Raw genomic sequence first — 22869 nt, 5'->3', positions numbered from 1 at the left:
TGCCACCTAGCTGTCCCCCTTTTGGGGGGAGTGGAGGGAAAATAAGATTTTAAAAGCCTGGTTTAAAGTAGAACCTGTTTATTTTCCCTCTTCTAGGTTAGTGTTCTGATCCTTGTTCCAGGAAGGAAGAATAAATCATAGAAAAGAACAGTTTTATTGAGACAATTTGCCTATTGAATTATCACCATCTTGAGGGACTTCTAACATTTTTAATTGGAATTCAGTCTGTATGCTTCTTGTCCTGACTTTGAAGCATGCCTCAAAGTATCTAAGATCAAAGTCATTTAAACCTATCTGCCTAAGCAAGGCAACCTGGTACTTCTCCTTTCTTTGGCAGTACAGTACATCTGGCTTGCATAAGGATTATATCATTCTACAGTCATTTTCTGGCAGGGCCTCAGAGAAGATAATTTCCTACATGAAATGTGGCTGTTGTGGTGACCTCGTATGGAAGGGCTGGTTTAGAGAACCAAATGCACTAACAGGAGAAGGGAAAGGGAAAGTCTAGATCATTGTTCTTCCAAGCTAATACATTTCTCTAAGAACTACTGCCGAAGCTGTGATTTAGAAACTGATTTGTACCAGTAATTTGTCATGGTCTGCAGTTTAAGCAGAGCTATTGCAGAGAAACTGGTAATTGAATACCAGGAATTTACTCAGCATATCTAAGCCAACATATAAACACATGTACTCATCTCTATTGGATATATGAAAGGGTCTGCTGTGCATATAGCACTGAATATGGAGACAGGTCAAATTCAAGCTTTGCTTTTTGTTATCTGTGCCACCATTGGCAAGTCACTTGACCTTACAGGGGGCCTAAGTTTCTTCAACTGTAAAATGAGGGAGTTGGACAAAATTATTACTAAAGGTCCCTTCTAGTTCTAAATCCTCTCTCTCTCTCTCTCTCTCTCTCTCTCTCTCTCTCTCTGTATGTCTCTATTTCTGTCAGTCAAGCTATGTATATATGTATCTGTCTGTCTGTCTACCTACCTACCTACCTGTCTCCAGCTCCTGAATAATATTACATTTAAAATAAACCAACACTACAAATCTCTCACTGGGAAGAAAACAAAAATTGCCTGTCTTTTTAGACATATATAAACTTTGGTACCACTAGGGTTCTTTTAAATCTTTGAAGACATAGCTTACCAAAGATATTTCAGAGAATGGGGAGGAAGGGAGTTTGGAGAAAAAAAACCCCCAACAACTCAAACCTAGTTTCAGTTTTATTTTGGCCCAAATTTAGACTCCCTGTCCCCTATGTCTCATGTAAGTCATAATAATTCTCTCCTGCTAAAACATCTAAATTCAGTACTACATTGATGAATAAGACAGAATATTACAACACAGGAAGAAAGAATGAACCAAAAAATCAGAAAAATATGGGAAATACGGGAAATACTTGCATAAATTAATATGAATAAAGTCAGCAGAACCAGGAAAACAATATACACAATGATTCCAACATTACTGGAAAGAATAAAACAAAATTGAATCTTGTATGGTTATAAATTTATAATGACCCAAATGTGAGAAAATGCACCTTCCTCCTTCCACAGGAAAGAAAATATTGCATGTACTTTTAGATATGGTTTGTGTGTTATTCGATTTTGCTTAATTTTTTTCTCTTCTAAAAATTTTATAAATGTTATAAATGCTTTTTCATTCATAGTCTTTTGAAATCTTTGTTATAATATGTATTTACAATCTTCATCACTGGTTAGGAGATAGGGGAGGCATATATTTAGAAATTAATGTGGGGCAGCTAGGTGACGAAGTGGATAGAGCACCGGCCCTGGAGTCAGGAGGCTGTGTGACCCTGGCCAAGTCACTTAACCCCAATTGCCTCACCAAAAAAAAAAAGAAAAGAAAAGAAATGAATGTGATAGAAACATAAAATATGTCAGTTTTTTTTTTAGAAAGCTGAACAAAGCTTTTAAAAAGCCAAAAAATACCACTATTAAAGGTATTATTTTTTATTTAAAAAGCATTATTATAATGGGACTATATCATATACTTTTACTTATCACCATAGTAGAAACTTGTTTAGAAAACTGCCTCCTAAATCTATATCTCTAACCCAAGCCTCTTCTTGGATTCTCAGCCCCTATCTTCAAGTTTCCTGGATATATCTTTCCTCTGGTAGAGCGGGTTTGACTCTGACTCTATCAACAATAAGGAACTATTGAAAGATTTTTTTTTTGTCTTATCACTTCAGACCCAGCATGTTATGCGTTGCTCACATCATCTCTACCTTCCAACAGGTCAAGTAGCTTCTAGTCTTTCCCCATTATAATCCATCTTGCACACACCATTGCCAGTGCTGAGTTTTGGGAAGTACCATTGTGAAAATGTTTTCTCACTACTCAGAAACTTTTAATTGCTCCCCATTGCCTAAAGAATAAAGTTCAAGTCCCCGCTTCTTATAAAGGCTTCTCATAATATTTCATCCCACAACTAAGTGACTCTTGTGAATTCAAAGTATTTACTGCTCATGCCAATTATTTGATAGCCATGCATTGCCTTTTAGCAGCTATTATGCTGTAGTCTTATTCTTATCTAATTTTTCTATTACTGTTTAACTGTTCACATACTTAATTCTTTCTCTCCAACTAGATTGTAACTCCTTTAAGGGCAGGGGACATGTCTTATTATATTTCTTTTTAGTGTGTACCATGCATTGGACAGTGCTTTGCATGCAGTAAGTATGCAGTAATTATCTAGTTGCTAAGATTTGTTCTATATTCTTACATAAGTTGTGATGATTCAGAATTCTTTGTCAAACAAAATGAATTAAATAGAATTTTGTTTTGAATGGAAACTTATAGAACCTAAGTTTTTTCCATATAAATATTTTATTATTTTCCAGTTACATGTAGAGATAGTTTTCAACATTTGTTTTTATAAGATTTCTGGTTTCAGATTTTTCTCCCTCCCCCCTCCCCAAGATAGCAAGTAATCTGATACAGGTTATATATGTACAATCACATTAAACATATTTCTGCATTAGTCATGTTATGAGAGAAGAATCAGAGCAAAAAGGAAAAACCACCACAACAACAAATAATAGAAATAGTATGATTTGATCTGCATCTAGATTCCAGTTCTTTTTTTTTTCTGGATTTGGAGAGCATTTTCCATCATGAGTCCTTTGGAACAATCTTGGACCATTGTATTGCTGAGAAGTGTCAAGTCTATCACAGTTGATCAACACACAATGTTGTTGATACTGTGTACAATGTTCTCCTGTAGAACCTAAGTTTTTCACTGACTTATTAACAGACATGTATTAAGCGTCAGCCGTATTGAAAGGCATTTTGCTAGTTGCTGGAGAATACAAAGGAGCTTACATTCCACAGGGGTATGGTGGTAGAAAGGAAGGGATATGCCACATATGCAAACAGGTATAATATTAGGTAGTGAATGCTGGAAAAAAGGAGACATCCATATCTAGGAAAATTTGAGAAAGGAGAGCTCTCTTTTACCTGGGAGGATTAGGGGAAGCTGCTCGTCAAAGGTGTGGCATTTGAGCTTCAGCTTTGAAAGAAGAGAAGGATTCTGAAGTGCAGAAATCAAAAGAAAGTGTGTCCAGTAGAAGGGAACCATCTTGAACAAATACACAGAAATAGGGGGTAGCATATTAAATTAAGACATTCCAGCTTGACTAGAACATAAAATGTCTAAAGAAGAGTAATGTGTCCATAGGCATTTTGCAGCTGTATTATAGAGGACTTCATTTTGCCAGCTAAGAAATTTGTATTTTTTTTTCATAAAGGTAATAAGGAGCCAGTAAAAGTTTTGAGCAGGGGTGTGACATCATAGGTCAAACCTATGTCTTAGACTCTTTTTGGGGGGTGGGGGGTACGGGTAGAAGATGGATTGGAGAGTAGGAAGAGTTTAGAAGCAGAAAGACTAACCTGAAGGCTATTGAAGTAGTCTGCAATGGATTTGATGAGGGCCTGAATAAAGGTGTAACCGTGTGGGTAGAGATAAGGGAACATGTGTGAAAGATGTTGTAGAGATCTAATTAAATAGGACATGGCAGTTCAGTGGATATTGAAGGAGGTGGAAGAGTCAAGGATGAATCCAAGATTTCAAAACTAGATCAACTTAAGGTGGTGTTGCCATCAATTAAATTGGAAAAAATTTAAAGGAGAAGTTTGTTGGAAGGAAGGAAAAAAGGAATTAGGTATTTGTCTCCAGTGTGCCAAAGTAATATGCTCACTGCTTTAAAAATGTTATCTCATTTGATACTCAAAACAGCGCCCCAAACAGTCAAAGAAACTGAGGTGGACAGAGGGTAAGTGACTTGTCCAGGGTCACCCAACTAGTAATAGTCTGAGGTTGCACTTGAACTCAGATCTTCCTGACTCTAGGCCCAGCACTTTGTGCATTGAGTTTTGGAAATGTTGATTTTTGAGGTGAGTAAACCAAGTAGAGATGTACATCTGGTGATACAAGACAAAAATTCAAGAGATTCGAGATGGGTATAAATATTTGTGGATTATTTATAAAGAAGTGGTCATTGAACCAGTGGGGTCAGATGAGATCACAAAAAAAAAGAGGTATATAGAGAGAAGAGGAAAGGGTCCTAGAGAGAAGTACAGAATTTTAGAATTTGAAGGCATTTCAAAAGAGTCCAACCCATAGCTTAATAAGAATCCCCATTAAAAGATATCCAGGGGGGCTGCTAGGTGGCGCAGTGGATAAAGCACTGGCCCTGGATTCAGGAGGACATGAGTTCAAATCCGGCCTCAGACACTTGACACTTACTAGCTGTGTGACCCTGGGCAAGTCACTTAACCCCAATTGCCTCGCTTAAAAAAAAAAAGATATCTAGGGGGGGCTGCTAGGTGGCACAGTGGATAAAGCACTGGCCCTGGATTCAGGAGGACCTGAGTTCAAATCCAGCCTCAGACACTTAACACTTACTAGCTGTGTGACCTTGGTCAAGTCACTTAACCCTCATTGCCCCCCCCCCAAAGATACCTGATAAGTAGCCATATAACCTATGGTTGAAGACCTCCAGTGAAGAGGAACCATGACCCCCCTGCAGTGCATTATGCTTTTCTTTTGCTCTGATTATTAGATTTTTTTGCATACATTAAGTTGAAAGTTGCCCCCTTGTAACTATGATAATTATTGGTTTTCCCCTCTGGGGCCAAACAGAGTAAGTTTAATCACTATTGTACATGATAGCCTATCAAATATAAGTCTGGACTAAAGGACTGACAATGAACTAATAAAGAAGTGTACAGACAGGAGAATCAGAAAGGCCTCAGTGTTGTGGAAACCGAGAGAAGAGGGTGTCAGAAATACAGAAGGGTTAAAGTGGATGTTGCCCAGTTGGCCAATGGGGAAGTCCCATGGCTAAACAAATTGTGGTACATGAACGTAATGGAATTCTACTGTGCCATAAGAAATCATATGTGTGATAAACACAGAGAAATATGGAAAGATCTATATGAACTGATGCAGAGTCAAGTAAGCAGAGGCAAAAAAACGATTTATACAGTGACTACAACAGTGTAGCAAGAGAACAACACACCAAAAAATCAAAAGTAAATGTAGCAAAATTGTAAACATCAAATGGGACTAGAATAAAGAACTATGAGAAGACACCCCCAATCTACCCTTTTGTGGAAATGGGAGGTCCACAAATGTTACATATTGCACGTGTTTTTAGACTTTTTTTCAATGTTTCGATCAGTTGTGCTCCTTTTTTTTTTTTCCTCTCTAAAAAAATATTATTTGTCATATGGGATGGCTCTCAGGCAGCACAAGGAGGGACAGATACAAGTGATGTGATGGTGATGTAAGAAACAGAAAATATTAGGAAAGACGTTGCCAGTTTGGCAATGAAAATGTCATTGGTAACCCTTAAGATAAATCTAATAGCTAGCGTTTCTCTTATAGCACTTTATGTGTATATTATCACATTTGATCCTTAAAACAACCGTATGAAGTAGGTGTTACTAATACCCCCATTTTATAGATGAGGAAATTGAGACTGAGGGTGATTAAGTAACTTGCTCAGAGTTTCACACAGCTATGAAGTATCTGAGGCCAGATTTGAATTTAGGTCTTCCTTACTCCAATTCCGACACTTTATTCTTAGTCACCTAATTGCCTTAAGAAAGCCATTACATTGTAATGATAGGTTTGAAATTTAGAATGCAAGGAGATAAGGCAGTAAAAAGAGTGAGAGTGGAGTATGAAGGAAAGAGAGATTTAAGATGATAGCTTAAGGGATGGCATGATCAAAGGAAGGAGGCTTCAGCAGTTTCCATCTCTAGATAGAACCTCTTTAGGTCATAGTTCATAGGAGAAGAAAGGAGGTCTGGTGCCCAGAAGGATCTTTAGATGAAGGAGGCCTTGTTTAGATGGAGATTCTTTAGTTGAGAGGAATGGGAAAGAGGAAGACTGTTGGGAAGGGCAGCCTGGAGGGTTTTGAGGTGAAGGTGATCTTAGTTCCTACTTAAACAATTTTGAGCTGTTTGGATTGATAAGACACCAATGGCAATGTTAATCAGAAGGATCTGAAGATGGAAGAGATCTCAACAGTTGGGGTTATTTTTTGGTTTGTTTTTGTTTTGTTTTTATGCGTTTAGCAAATGGAAAGGTTTTTTTGTTTTTTTAATTTTTTTATTTTTGGTGAGGCAATTGGGGTTAAGTGACTTGCCCAGGGTCACACAGCTGGTAATTGTTAAGTGTCTGAGGCCAGATTTGAACTCGGGCCCTTCTGAATCCAGGGCCGGTGCTCTATCCACTGTGCCACCTAGCTGCCCCAAATGGAAAGTTTTAAAAGCCAAAATTGGTGAGCCTATATGCCTGTTAACCGCATGCTGATGCTTTTCTATCTCCACAGATGTGCACTGGGAACTACACGTTTGTTCCATACATGATAACCCCCCATAACAAGGTCTACTGCTGTGATAGCAGCTTTATGAAGGGATTGACAGAACTAATGCAGCCTAATTTCGAACTACTTCTTGGACCTATCTGTTTACCTTTAGTGGACCGTTTTATTCAACTTTTGAAGGTGGCACAAGCTAATTCAAGGTAAAATTTCTGATGATGTAAATAACACTCAGTCTTGTCCAGAGTCTTAAGGTGCTGAGACAGAGCCCACACTCCATTGCTCTGACTATAGATTTTAGTGCTGGTGGGCAAACTGATCTGGTATGGCAGAAGGTATTGAGGGTCCATGGCTCCAACTGCCTTCATGTCACCTTTGGGATGATGTTTGAGCTACTTTCCAGAAACGATGCTGTATATCCAATAGTACCATGCACTGAACCCTGCCCACAGTGAGTAAACTGGACCTGAGTAACCTAGACCAATTAGGAGTAGTAATAGGATTGTTTTTACTCATCAGGACCAAGAAGCTGAAGCCTCTTAAAAATACACTAGTGCAAGTAATTATTATTATAATTCTAATTATTTCAACTACCTTTGAATAATCCAAATAAGGTTAAGAAAATGATTTGGCAAAATTCCTTTTAGATCAAAAGCTGCACTTACAGATTTATTATTTATTCTGTTAAGGGCTAAAATTCTAGCTAGTCTGTCTAAAATATCTAATGAGTGGTCGCCAATAAATTATAAGCTTTAGCAAGAGTTAGACTTTTAAGCATTTATTAAGGAGAATAAGAATTTGGTAAAGAGAGAAGAAAAGGCCTAGATTCCTATCTATTAAAGGGAGAGCGCACTTCTAGCTCCCTTCTTCACCAGTGTCCTCAGGAAAAAGCGTGAGACAGAGCCCCGTCTCTTTCTTCTTCCTCCCACAAGTGTCACTTCCTGACGCCAAAGAAAAGACTCCAGGTCTTGCCCTCAAAGACCTTAGCTTCATGGCAGAACTTTCCTATAGTCAGTCTCCAGTAGGTGGCGTCATTCCAATCATTACAATTCTAATGAATGGGCATTCTGCTTAAGTGTTTCTCCCCTTTCCCTTTCTTCCCAGTTCTTGATCACCATGAAATAAGGTTTAGTGAAACTTCATTTATACATAGATCACTTATCTAATAGTTTCAGTGATCCATAACACAACTGAAAAGGAGGAAGTAACTGAAAATAGACTCTCAGGAGTCAGAAATATCCTGTGTCTTATTCATTAGAGATCTGCCTCTCAGACCCCTGGTCAGAATCTGTTCAGGTACAATTCAAGTAAGATTGATTACAGGGCAGCTGGAATCGATTATAATAGAACTGTAATCTATTATAAACATGCTGTTATGAAAGAACCTTGGAACACTAATAATAGCTAGCATTCATATGGTGCTTTAAGGTATACAGAGTACTTTGTAAATATTATCTCATTTTATTCTTATAACCATTCTGGAGGGGGGGAGCGGTGCCATTATTATCCCCTTTTTTACAGATGAGGAAACTGAGGCAGACAAAAGTCAAGTGACTTGCCCAGGATTGTGTGTGCAACTAATAGTGTCTAAGGCCATATTTGTACTCAAGTCTTCCTGACTTCAACCATGGCTCTCTATCCACTCCTGGTTCCACCACCAAGGACTTGGTCCTTAAACAGTCATGGAATTTCTCTGAGCCAAAGATTCTTCCTTTGATAAAATTACATTGACCATACCTGCCCTTTCTACCTCTAAGGGTTTTGATGAGGATCGGATGAAATATAATGCCTTTTTGATGTGCTTGATAAACTGTGGTGTGCCTAACAGATGTATCAGTTACCACAGTGGGTGATATCACCATCACCCAGTTAGGTAGGTTACAGGAGGCTTAGACTTGGATTCTCTGACCTTGATACCTGCTATCTAAATGACTTTGGACAGGTAACTTCAATTCTCTAAAGTCTCTTCTGACTCTTAAATGCTGTGATTCTAAATGAATGTTGGCTAAATAAATGTAGTGCAATGAACTTTAAAAGGACATTATTGCTTCAGTGGCCTAAGTAATATATAATATATAGTACTATAGATAATATATAATATATATAGTACTATATATATAATATATAGTACTATAGATAATATATAATATATAGTAGTCATTCTTCCTAATTGTGAACTGGAATCATCAAGGCTACATTTTGTTCTGCAGGCTCTGTTTAAGAAGGCAGAAAGGTACACGATGTATTTTAGAAACATGTTCATCCCAAATGGTTAAAATGAAAAGTTTTGACAATTATCAGAAAAATTCACTTATGTAGAATATCTCATTTTTCAGGGATGACAGATATCAGATAAAATGAGGTGTCCCTTTACATTTCTTAATCATTTGAAAGCCATATTATTTTTGAGAACTTTGCTTCCTTTCCTTACTTAATTAGCACTTTTCTGTGAAGATTTCCTGAAGAAGTAAAGTGATAACTTATTGGAAGTTATGCTTTCCTTTTAGCCAGTATTTCCGGGAGTCTATACTCAGCGATATCAGGAAAGCCCGCAACCTCTACACAGGTAAAGAATTGGCAGCTGAGCTGGAAAGAATCCGACAGAGGGTGGATAATATTGAAGTCTTGTCAGCAGATATTGTTATAAATCTGCTCCTGTCCTACAGAGATATTCAGGTAAGAATACACTGAGATTGGCTAGTCAGAAATTCCAGGGATAACTAAAGGATAGTTATTTCATATTACCTGCCTTCATTTTGTTTCTTACTGGCCTCCCTTGCTTTCTTTCTTAATGATGGAGCTCACCTTGGATGGGTATGAAGTCTCTAATGGCAATGGTCTTACTGAAAGGGTAAAAATAGCAAAAAAAAAAAAAGAGGAATCTGTTAGCATACCTACCCTCATTATAATCTAGCTACTCCATTCCAGTTCTCTGGGCACACAGCTGCTACTTCCTAAATTGAAGATTTGTATTTAATGCTACAAAATGTTTTGGCTTTTAGAATTATTCAAGTTATCTCATAGCCAGTTAACCTACATAGCAAATCTTTGTCTTTTAAATCTACCGTATTTGAAACTGGTAATGATACAGCAAGTCCAACTAGCAACAAGCCAAGAGAAATCACTGGTTAGTTATTTGAATAGTTTTTTTTAATAACACACTGTGAGATTTAAAATTGGATATACAAGCATTAAACTCCCTCTTTAACTTTTCCCTTATATATCTCCCAGACCAGTAAGAAAAGAAGCCTCTGAGCTTTAATCAGTGAGGGATTAGTTTTTATTGTTTGGGGATTAATTAGATAACAAACAGGTGATACCAATTAGAGAAATAGGAAAGTAGAAATACAAATAAATAATCTTAGATCTAAGATTAGTCTATATTCTTTTATAAAACTCACCGAATCCCAAAACTGCCTGCCAGGCCGAGAACCAGAGCCAAATGCGTGCGCCATCACCGCTAAACTGAGAAGCCAGAGTGAGTGAGCCAGAGAGCGAACTTCCATTCCCACTCTCGGTTTTAAGTTGGCGTCCTGGAAGTACTGCGTGCTTCACCACACTCTCCGGGCAGCAGCAGGCGCACTGCTGTTCATTGCGGTCTCCTCTTCAAAAGCCGCTTCAGTAGCATGCACTCAACTCTCAAATGATTCAGCTAAAACTTATGTTTTTTACCACAACACACATATATTAACCTTATTAAAATATAGTCACTCATTTTATTTTTACACATTAATTTAGTATCAAAATTTAATGGGCAAGTAAGTGGCACAGTGGATAGAGTGATGGGCCTGAAGTCAGAAAGACTCCTTTTCCTGAGTTTAAATATGCCTCAGACATTTACTAGCTGTGTGACCCTGGGTAAGTCACTTAACACTTTTTGCCTCAGTTTCCTCATCTGTTGAAGGAAATGGCAAACCATTCCTCTATCTTTGCCAAGAAAAGTCCAAATGAGGTCATGAAGAGTTGGACACGGCTGAACAATGACAAGAAAACTTAAAATTAGGGAATGTAACAGAAAATGCAGCATGAAATGAACATGGGCTCTGGAGTCAGAGGACCTTAGTTCAAAGACCAGATTTTTGACTAACTGCTTGAGGGAGCATGGGTTTTCTACCTCTCTGGACTTCAGTTTCCTAATCTATAAAACGAGAGACTTAGACTAAATGCTCTTTCAGTTCTCTTCTAGTTCTAAAGCAATGATTCCTCTGAAAAACAATTGAAGACTTGGGCCTTTGTTTCCATGTTGTGAGTCTTTGGACTCTAAAAGTAAATGATTTAGTAAATTCTTCCCTCATTGGCTTCTTGACTCCAGTTTCTAGCCCCTAACCTCTCAAGTTAGTGTCCATCTTCAAGTATGGGATGAAGGGGGAGAGAGTGACAGGGAGAGGGAAAAAGGGTGGGGGGAGACAGAGAGAGACACACACAGAGAGAAAGGAGCCTATGTAGCTACTATGTGTAGAGATAGCCCAAAGCCTTAAAGAGGAATATTGTACCTCGGACAACACTGTCCTCATGGGATGAAGCAATGTCATTGCACTAGAAATCTATCCATCCTAGGTACTAAATACTCCTCAGACCATGGGATAAAAGGTATTTACCAGTCTGCAGGTATGCAAAAGAATTTAATGAATCCAGGTTCACAGAAAGAATTAATGTATTGTTTGTGCTCTTTATTAATTCAAGAACTGTAATTTCTTAGATGCTTCTTATTCTTTCCTACACAATAGGGTTTCTTTATAAAGAAGCTAATTTCTTTAGGGAGTAACATCTCTCAAGATTTCCATTTCTTTAAAAGTTCACCAACTATTCAATATTCCCCTTGATAATACCATTCTCAGAATTAGCTCTCAGTTTCCTGTCTGCCAATAACACTTTCATAGTTGGAGTAAACTGCTTTAAAAATTTAATTCTATATCATTTTCTTGCTTAAAAGGACTATGATTCTATTGTGAAGCTGGTAGAAACTTTAGAAAAGCTGCCAACCTTTGATTTGGCCTCCCATCATCATGTGAAGTTCCATTATGCATTTGCACTGAACAGGTAAGAAGAATATTTTTCCTATTACTCAGGAGTTCATTATTGTTTAACTTGCAGGCTGTTTCATGGAGTATGTTTATTGCAGCAGAGAAACCATTCCCTAGTAGAATTTAATACTGTTATCAGTGAACAAATTATTAAACCACCCAGGCGTGCATTGGAAAGTCCTTCTTATCTTTTCTGGATCTCAGTTCTTGTAATTCTACTTCCTTTATTTCATATGGTTTGATATTTTATAATTATGTAATTACAAAAGTATCTTTAACAAATGAAAAACAAGCTACCCACAGCTATTCCCAGAATTGCATTCTGAAACTAAGCAGGAGTAATGATGACTGATGGTTGCCCACTCTTGGGTCTTGATAATAGTGGTAATATTCACACAAGTACTGCTCTAAGCACTCTTGATTAAACTTGAATCTTCATTACTCTCATTTTGGATTATTTTCATAGATTCTAACTGACACCAATATTACCTAGTTTCCCTTCTCTCCTGCCCGTTATAAGCCCAGGAGCCTTCTCTCTGTTCTTCTACATATGCTAATGCCACTCTCCATTTTGCCTCTGGAATGGCCCTGCAGAGATGAATTTCCCTACCATCTTCCACACCACACTCCCCTCTTCTTCCCTTACCCCTGCTTCACTTTCGTGAAGAGGAATAGCAAGTGAACTATCTTGTTTTCAATTATTTGTCACTGATCATCTACATTGTGGGAGAACCAGCTGAATCATTTCCATTTCAGGGAAGAAGATAATGATAAAATGAAGGATGAAGACTCTAAAAAGATAGCATACCAGGGGCAGCTAGGTGGCATAGTGGATAAAGCACTGGCCTTGCATTCAGGAGTACCTGAGTTCAAATCCAGCCTCAGACACTGGATACTTACTAGCTGTGTGACCCTGGGCAAGTCACTTAACCCCCATTGCCCTACCAAAAAATAAATAAAAGCATACCTTTCACCCCCAAATCCCTACCTCCCTATCCTTCACCAACCATATTACTCCCTAATGTTACCCGTGAAACCAACCCCTGTACTCTTGGTCCATCCATTTAATGTTTACTTACTAAGAAACATAAAACTTAAAGGAATCTCCAAAGATGGTTGATTTTATACTGCTACCTGCAGGCAGACATTATCTAAATCAGCAGAAAAATAGAAGGCACTATGTTACTTTCATTTTTCCAAAGGGGAAGCCAAAGTCCATAAAAAGACTTATCTACAGTATCTTCTCTCACTCATCAATGTTTGAAAGCTGGTTTCTTCTGATATAAATTATGAAGAAAGGGTAAATTTAGTTTTTGCTTAAAGCAGGGTTCTGAATTCTCACTGTTCAGTGCTGAGGCCAATAGCCTACCTTTAAGACCTAAAATCATACTGAAGAATAGAAATTATATATCTTTATTACATTGCTACCCATTCCAGTCCAAGAATTTCATATGTACAATCTAGTTAAGAGCCACATAAAATTATGTAATTACGTAATTTTATACACATTACATAGCAATTCTTTGGCAACAAATTGCTTGGGGCAGCTAATCGGCTCAGTGGATAGAGCACCAGGCTTGGAGTCAGTAACTCTTCCATTCAAATCTGTCCTCACATACTTACTACTGGTGTGACCCTGTTTGCCTCAGTTTCTTTATCTGTAAAATGAGCTGGAGAAGGAAATGGCAAACCACTCCAGTATCTTTGCCAAGGAAACCCCAAAAGGGGTCACAATGAGTTGGACACGACTGAAATGACTGAACAAGAACAAAACAAATTGCTTGTGACTCAGAGATTGAGAGAACTCTTTCAAGACATATATTAATTAACTTGCTTAAGGAAGAGTGTAGTTAAATAGGAAGAAAGAGAACTCACTGAACTTGGAATAAGGTACTAATTCCAGCTTCTGTTTACTAGATAATAGTAAAAACAACCAGCTTTTAAAGTGTGCAAAGCACTTTGTATACATTATTCTAATTTAAGTCTCATGACAACCCTGTGGGCATAGGTGTCAAAGATAACATCCTCACTTCTCCCACGAGGAAATTGAAGATCAGAGAGGCTAAGAGACCTGCTTAGGGTATGGGGTTGTATCTGAGGCAAGATTTAAACCCAGTCCTTTGTGATTTCAAGCCTAGCATGCTAGGCCACACTTTCCCCTTCAATCAGGCAACACAAATTGATTAAGTGCTGGCTTTGTGCCATGCCCTGTGCTTCATGCTGGAGGAAACAAGAGAAAAATGAAATATATCCTGTCCTCAGAAGGGCTTATGTTATATTGGCAGAGATAACATGGACATGTATAAGTCAGTCAGTTGGCCAATAAGTATTAAATGCCTATTATGTGCCAGGCACTATGCTGGAATGTATGTGTGTGTCTGTGTATGTAGAGAGACATATGCATATAAATTATATTTTGTTGTTGTTTAGTTATTTTCCAAGCATGTTCAACTCTTTACGACCCCTTTGGGGGGTTTATCATCAAAAGATACTGGAGTAGGGGCAGCTAGGTGGTGCAGTGGATAGAGCACCAACCCTGGAGTCAGGAGGACCTGAGTTCAAATCTGGCCTCAGACACTTGATAATTACTAGCTGTGTGACCCTGGGCAAGTCACTTAACTCCAATTGCCTCACACACAAAAAAAGAAAAAAGACACAAAAGATACTGGAGTAGGGGGCAGCTAGGTGGCACAATGGATAAAACACTGGCCCTGGATTCAGGAAGACCTGAGTTCAAATCCAGTCTCAGACACTTGACACTAGCATTGTGACCTTGGGCAAGTCACTTAAACCTCATTACCTGCCCCCCCCCCCCAAAAAAAGATGCTGGAGTAGTTTGCCATTTTCTTCTCCAGCTCATTTTGCAAATGTGAAACTGAGACAAATAATATACACATAATATATAGTATAGATATATTAAAATATGTGCATACATATTGCATGTACATATTTTATAATACACAGTATATATTTACACAATATATGTATACTATATAATACACGATAAGCATATAGAATATATGCATATCACATATATACTATATATTATTGCAATATACACTATAGACTATATATACATGTATATATAGTAGGTATGTACATACATACATACATAGTGGGTGTGTGCATATTTTACAAGACGCATACAAAGTAGGCATAAGGTAACCTTTGATGAAAAGACATAGGCAGCTGAGGGGAATAAGAAAGGCCTTTTGCAGATGGTGGCATTTGAGCTGAATTTTTAAGGAAACTAAAGACTCCAAAAGGCCAGACGAAGGAAAGAGCACGTTCTAGGAAAGCCACTGCAAAGGAACAGAAATAGAAAAATGAGGCAGTTGGTCTGGGGACCCTCTAAAGCCCTTTCTAGCTGTAACGTTTTGTGTCTCGGGTTTTAAATGCTCTATTAGAACTGTCTGTTATTAGTTGTTAGCTCATGTGGTGAGAGGGAGCAAGTGGGGCCAAGGTAACTTTGCTCTGTCTCAAGGCCACAAACTGTACCCCCAATCTCAGCTAGCCATCTTGCAAAAGCATGCTGTTGCTTCCAAAGGACACTGAGCAAGAATGCAGACAGGTCAGTTCCAATTCATCAGCACCAAGAGAAAAGGAACACTCAGTGCCTCCCCTATAATTCAGTAAGGCATCATTAGTGATTCCCTTTCATAAATAAAGGATGGCAAGATCATTTTGTTGTGGTGGACTTTTAAAAGATGGAAAATGGGCTTATAAGAAAGACTCAAAAGCTAGACAGGGCATGCAATAGCTGAACAACCCAAATACTATCAAAGTTTATTTGCATGTAATTGATACATGAAGTTTTAAAAAGATATCTTGTGCCTATTACTGTTGTGATTCATGTCAAAATGACCATTTTTTTTTTAAACCACCAGGCGAAATCTCCCTGGAGATAGAGAAAAAGCTCTTGATATTATGATTCCTCTGGTGCAATGTGAAGACCAGGTTGCTTCTGATATGTATTGTCTTGTGGGTCGAATCTACAAGGATATGTTTTTGGATTCCAATTTTACAGACACAGAAAGCAGAGATCGTGGAGCTTCCTGGTAAGTATCCATCATTCTCAAGTTTTTCTACAATGTAGACATTATTAGAGAAATGAATTTTTGAGCTTTTCTTTTTTTTTGGTGAGGCAGTTGGGGTTAAGTGACTTGCCCAGGGTCACACAGCCAGTAAATGTTAAGTGTCTGAGTCCAGATTTGAACTCAGATCCTCCCAACTCCAGGGCCAATGCTCTATCCACACTGTGCCACCTAGCTGCCCCACTCTGAGCTTTTTAATTAATTAAATTTTAATTTTTAATTAATTAAATTTTAATTAATTGATTACATGTAACACTACGTATGCTATTGAAGATGGAGGGCTAGTCTTTAGGAAGATCTGTATCCAAGTCCTCTGATACATATGCTTAGTGATCACAAGCAAGTCATTTAATCCCTTAGTTCCCGAGACAACTCACTGAAGTTGAGTTATATGCAAGAGTTGTCAGACTGCATTCACAGGGAAGTTTTTCATACTGACAGTTCCCCTATGGATAAAATAACCCAAAAAAATCAAACCAGCAAGCCAGAATTTTTCACCTAAAACAAACCAACTTTGTTTAAAGATTAGGGTAAATTTAATTAGAGGTCATACTGCTTTACTTTCTTTACTGCAATCTTTTTTTGTTGTTCTGTCATTTTTAGTCATGTCTGACTCCTTGTGACCCCTTTTTTGGAGGTTTTTTGACAAAGATATTGGAGTGGTTTGCTGTTTCCATCCCTGGCTCATTTTACAGATGAGAAAACTGAGGCCAACAGGTTTAAGTGCCACCCCCCCCCCCCCAAAAGTGAGGAAGAAAACCTCGTTTCATATACTAGCTTTGTTCTTTACTAGCAGTGTGACTTTCATTTCTCTGGGACTCATTTTCCCCATCTGTAAAATTATAGGGTAGGTTAGATGAGACTGGATTTGGGTTCCTCCCAGATCTAAATCTATGATTCTGGAACTAAATTCCTATAATACCTTAGAGGCATGAAGAAAATGCCTCGGTGGCAGTTTGTTTCATGACCCATTAAAAAGGAATATTAAAAACCAAAGCCTTTGGTTTTGCCACTGTCATTTTCTTATTTTATTTACTCAGGCTTCTGATTCAGGCAAAGGCATTTTTGGCTCAGGTAATAATGTCAGTTTTTATAGTTAAACTTATGGAGTAAAATAATGTCCTATCAGCCTTCATTTTCAGGAGGCTTGCCTTGGAAATGACAAAGTTTAATTGGACTGTTAAGTTTTTACAGCCTCCTAAAGAATCTTGAGCCCACATTATTTGGTTTGGTTTTATAGGTTTTATATAATTTAACAACTATGTTTTCCCTTATGCTCCTGATATTGAAGGACATTTTCATTTATAGCAGAGTGGAGAACTAGGGTAGGAGAAAAGGAATAAGTCCAGTTTTCAAAAGAATTTTTGGCTTCCATTTAAAATCTGAGCTTCTCTAAACCAAGAACCTTGGACACCAATCCTGCAGGTAGAGTGGAGTGGAGGCTTTTGAAGTGAGTGACTAGAAAAATGGGAAATTATCTGAGGAAATGTTGCATTGGTATTACACCTGGTTGTGAAGGGAACTGGATGAATTTAAATTTACAAAGTGTTTTTCCATAATATTTTAATTCCCAGTCATAAAAGCTAAATCAGAAATAATTATGAGTCCATACTCATGGTGACCTACTTTTAGAGCATTAGTTATGTGTCACATTTATATATGTAGAACTAGAGACTGACTTATTTGGGGGAGTGAATTATTTTTCTGTTCCATTAAACAGAAATATTTATGATGCATAAATATATTCTTTGCTAAGACAGGAACACATTTTATAATTTTTAGAAATAAGGTGTCAAGTTATTATGTGTCAGGCATTGTGCTAAATGCTGAGGATACAAAGAAAGTTAAAAAAAAAAGTTCCTGCCCCAAGTACCTCACAGTCTAGTGGGGAAATTATGGAAACTACTTTGTTCAAACAAGTTCTATCCAGAATAAATTGGAGATAATCAACAGGGGGAGGGCACAAGCATTAAAGGGGATCAGGAAAGGCTTCTAAGTAGGTTGGATTTTTGCTGGGGTAGAAGAGAATTCTAGGCATGGGGCACAGCCATTGAAAGTGTTTGGAGGGGGCAGCTAGGTAGCACAGTGGATAGAGCACTGGTCCTGGAGTCTTGAAGACCTGAGTTCAAATCCGACCTCAGACACTTGACAACTTACTAGCTGTGTGATCCTGGGCAAGTCACTTAACCCCAATTGCCTTACCCCCCAAAAAAAATGTTTGGAGGGGCAGCTAGGTGGTGCAGTGGATAAAGCACCAGCCCTGGATTCAGGAGGACCTAAGTTCAAAGCCAGCTTCAGACACTTGATACTTACTAGCTGTGTGACCCTGGGCAAGTCACTTAACCCTCATTGCCCCGCCCCCCCCCCAAAAGGTGTTTGGAGTCAGGAGATGGAAGGACATTTGTAAGGAATTGCAAGGAGACTAATGTCCCTGCACCTCATAGTATGTGCAAGGGGAGTAATATATTTTTTAAAAGGTAGGAAGGGGCCAGGTTGTGAATAGCTTTAAAAGCCAAATAGAGGATTTTATTTAATCTTGAAAGTAATAAAGAGCCACTGTAGTTTATTACAGGGGTAATTGGGGTGTGGAGGTAGAGAATGACCTTATGCTTCAGGAATATTATTTTGACAGCTGAGTAAAGGATAGACTGGAATGGGGGGATACTTGAGCCAGGAGCCAGTTGCAGTAGTTCATATTAGTTCATGTTTCTTGAGCTTTTGCCTAAATCCAATAAGAAGAAATTTAGACATAAATTCAGCTGTACAGGGTCAAAAATTGACTTCATAAGTACAGCAGTGCATTGGAAGAAAGACCTTTAGAGACTTTAGGAGACAGTAAACTCAGTATGAGTCGACAATGCGATATGGAACCCAAGAAAGGCAATATAATCTTAGGCTGCATTAAGAAAGGATCTAGAGGGGGTGGCTAGGTGGCGCAGTGGATAAAGCACCGGCCCTGGATTCAGGAGTTCCTGAGTTCAAATCCGGTCTCAGACACTTGACACTTACTAGCTGTGTGACCTTGGGCAAGTCACTTAACCCCCATTGCCCCGCAAGAAAAAAAAAGAAAGGATCTAAGGGAGGTGATGGTTCCACTGTACTCTGCCCTGTTGTGATCACATCTGGAATAGTGCATTCTTTTCTAGGCATCACATTTTTAAAAATTGTTTTAAAATTTTTTTTAGGCATCACATTTTAGGAAAGACATTCATAAGCTTTAGGATATCCATAGAGGAGAGCAGACAATGATGAAAGACCTTGAGTTTATTCCATGGAAGTACTGGTTGAATGAATTGCTTCAGGTGGTAGTGGTAGTGGTGATGGCTTGGAAGAATATTTGGCCTAGAGAAGTGAAGACTTAAGTCACAGATCTGTAATCAAATATTTGAAGGGTTATCACATAAAGGAGGGATTGTTTTTTTTCCTTTGCTCCAGAAGGCAGAAATTTAGTCTTGATTTTTAAAAAATGCTTCTTAATAATTAGAAATTTCCAAAAGAAGAATGGCTTCACTTGGGAGGCAGTCAGTTCCAACCAAGATTGTGCTGGAGTATGCTCAAATGGGCTTTCTAAGAGCCAATTGAAAAATTTTAAGCGTGAGCATTGACACCTTGGAAATCATCAAATGCTACAAATCAAGGCTTCATTTATTGTTTTGTTGTTTGTTTAGATTTAAGAAAGTGAAGGACACAAGTAAAACTTGAAAATATGCCATAAGTTTCTGGAGAATTGGTTGTTAAACATTTACTAGGCCACCACTGATTCTGTCTCAAGGTCTTCAGGCAAAGGCAGAATGACTAGTTTTCTGATGTTTTGTAGATGTGGTTCTTGTTAAATATGAGTTCAATTTAGATGGCCTTTGAAGTCCCTGCTAACACCGAAATGCTGATTCTCTATGTATTTGTCCCATTTATGCATGTTAAAACTATAGCATAGCTTCATGGTAAGCTTCAGCTTTTCCTAAAGCATTTCTAGATGTTGTTCATTCTCTTTTTTCTATATCTCACTATCTAAGCTTCTGAGGAAAGCAATGTACCCAAATACTCAGCAGCCAGACACGTTGACCTTCTTATTCCAATTAATATAGTCGTGTGTTTTTACACTGATGGATTATCATTGAGAAACAGATATTCATTTGAGATCAGATCTGTTTCTGCAAAAGATGATTCCCTCATTTTTATGGGAATATCTGAAGTCATTTTAAGGATTGGCAGATTAGGGTCCTCTCCAATATTAATATAATCATAGCCCTCCTGTTATAGAGTGTGGCAAAGGCCCATAGCCAGGAAACCGAGAGAACAAAGTTTGTTTTTAGCACATTTGTGTGTTCATATTTTCCATAGTAACTTGGGTAAAGAACAGAGAGTCTTACCTTATCAATTAATTTTCTTTTACGTCAATGGCAATGTTATTCAAACAGTTTTGTGTGCCTAATTATAAAAATTTAGTTTTCACATTATTAACTGACCTTGACTTTACCTTAGGACAGTTATATAACAGACCAATATTTAAACAGAAGTAAAAGCTAGTTTCTTCTTTTCTGTTATCTATTTTTTTCATTAAAATAAAACTGGTAGGTATAAAAAAATCACCTCTATTTCCAGAATGAAATGCATTATTGATATATTATTACTGAGAAACAGAGATGACCATAGATCATATTTCTTTTTATAAAAGATTTTCAAATTTTTAAGAGATCTATTGTGATTTTAAAGATTTCAATGAGAAATTAGGGGAGGGTGGTGTTACATTATGTTAACAGACTTACTGGTTTTATATTCTTGTTCTTAAAAGACCCTTCCTAACTCCATTCCATTGACCTAATTTCTGATGATTTGTTACCTTGGCAACCAAATTTAGAAAAGACTACTTAAGTCTTTATAGTCTTTTGATACTTATATGTTACCTTTATGTCTAAGTTGAATTATTTTAGGATTCATGAACAGTCTTTCATAACTGTGTGGGACATCTAGCTCATAGCTACCTGGGTGCTTAATGGCTAATAAAAGGAGAGAATACTATTTGCATGGCTTGAGGTATAGTGACATAACAGAGGGTGCATAGAATCCTTTTGCATAATGATATACAGAACATTATGTTCCCAAGAGTTTCATAAGACCTTAAGCACACATTGAGTGGAAGATGGACTGGATGAGGATCTGATATGGCATAACCAGCTTAATTTCCAGACTTAAGAACATTCAAAATTTCACTTCAGAACATTGTGGAAATTTCCTAACTGGCTAACACATATCAGATTCCTACAAACAGCCACCAGAGGCTACTTTTCAAAGCTTAAAGCACTGAATTAAAGCATATCCATGTGTAGCAAAAACAATGTTGAAATAATCGTAGTTCGGGGCAGCTAGGTGGCACAGTGGATAGAGCACCGGCCCTAGATTCAGGAGGACCTGAGTTCAAATTCGGCCTCAGACACATGACACTTACTAGCTGTGTGACCCTGGGCAAGTCACTTAACCCCAATTGCCTCACCCAAAAAAAAAAGAAAGAAAGAAAGAAAGAAAAGCAAAGAAATCATCGTAGTTTGACTTCTGATTAATATGATGGTATAGAAAGTCAAAGAGGAGCTCCTCTCTCCCAAATATACTCTAACAATGATCTCAAAAGGCTACCAGACTGAATAATAATCAAGAAATATCAGGGAAAATATCAATAAAGTTCTTCATCCAGCCCAGGATTGTGTAAAAAGATAGCTAGAAAAAAGATAGCACTGGAATTGGCCAGGGGTCAAGGCAAGTTGGTGTGAGTTCAGCTGAACCAACTAGAATCCCGAAGCAGTGGTCAGCTGAGGTTAGTCCTGGGATGGAAAATTATAGCCGGTCTGTGACTGATGATGCTCTGTGAGGACCAAAGGAAGGAGGACACTTAAGACTCCTGGGCTCTGGACACAGGCCCACACAACAAGGGAGATGAAAGTCAGTAATAGAACCCCAGAAAACTGAGTTTAGGTCCAAGTGGAGCTTAAATATCTTATCAAGAATGTGAAAAGTGATAAAACTTGACTGACCAGATCCCAAATCAGAAACTGAGGCTGGAGATATGAGTAAACAGAAGATGCTAAACTCTGTGAAGAAATATTATGGGTCAAATATCACCCAAGAGGTAAAGCCAGAAGAAAAAGAAGAGATTAAACATGGAACTGGGAGTAAAATAAGGGACCAGGAGGAAAGATTAGAATAAATAACTCAGGACAGAAGGAAGGTAGACAACCCTTATTGAAGTAGCAGACTCTCTAAATATAAATGGTCCAAAAAATACAATGACTCCATGAGATAACAAGAAATATTAGAACAAAATAAAAAGTGTAAAAATAGAAGAAATAGAGAGTATACAATAATAATAAGAACTAAAATGAGGAGTAATTTAAGAATCTTCCATCTTCTTGAAAAACATAACCAGACAAAAAAAACCCTGAATACCATATATTAGGAAATCATATAAGAGCAGGGGAAGGAATAGGCATTCATATAGTGCTTTCTGTGTATCAGACACTATTTCCAGGCACTTTTTACAAATATCTCATTTGATCCTCACAACACTGCAAGGTAGATGCTGTTATTATCTCCATTTTACAGTTGATGAAACTCAGGCAAACAGAGGTTAAGTGACTTGCCCATAGTTAAACATCTAGGAAGTGTCTGAGGCTGGATTTGAACTCAGGACTTCCGACTCCAAACCCAGTGCTCTTTTCATCGTACCAGCAGCTGCCTCTAAATGAAATGAAAATTGCCTGGATATATTCTAGAGGGGAAAGTGAAAACAGAAGGAATCCATCTCCTAAAGGGAAACCCAAAATAAAACCTCCCAGGAATATCTTGGTCAAAATTCAGAGCTTTCGGCTCAGAGGAAAAAAAAATATCAAGTAACCAG

General features: G+C 37.9%; 1 protein-coding gene across 1 annotated transcript in view; it reads left to right on the top strand.

Annotated features, from left to right (window-relative positions):
* Positions 1 to 22869, top strand: part of MAP3K5 (mitogen-activated protein kinase kinase kinase 5) — a 316674-nt gene that overhangs the window by 141165 nt on the left and 152640 nt on the right. Inside the window, exons 4-7 of the mRNA XM_043962348.1 lie at positions 6872 to 7065; positions 9370 to 9538; positions 11796 to 11902; positions 15774 to 15944. Of these exons, the coding sequence (XP_043818283.1) occupies positions 6872 to 7065; positions 9370 to 9538; positions 11796 to 11902; positions 15774 to 15944 (641 nt within the window). The remainder of the gene's footprint in view (positions 1 to 6871; positions 7066 to 9369; positions 9539 to 11795; positions 11903 to 15773; positions 15945 to 22869) is intronic.

Source organism: Dromiciops gliroides, chromosome 4 (assembly GCF_019393635.1).
Source record: "Dromiciops gliroides isolate mDroGli1 chromosome 4, mDroGli1.pri, whole genome shotgun sequence".
In the NCBI taxonomy this organism is placed as follows: Eukaryota; Metazoa; Chordata; class Mammalia; order Microbiotheria; family Microbiotheriidae; genus Dromiciops; species Dromiciops gliroides.
This window is presented reverse-complemented; position numbering and strand designations above follow the sequence as displayed.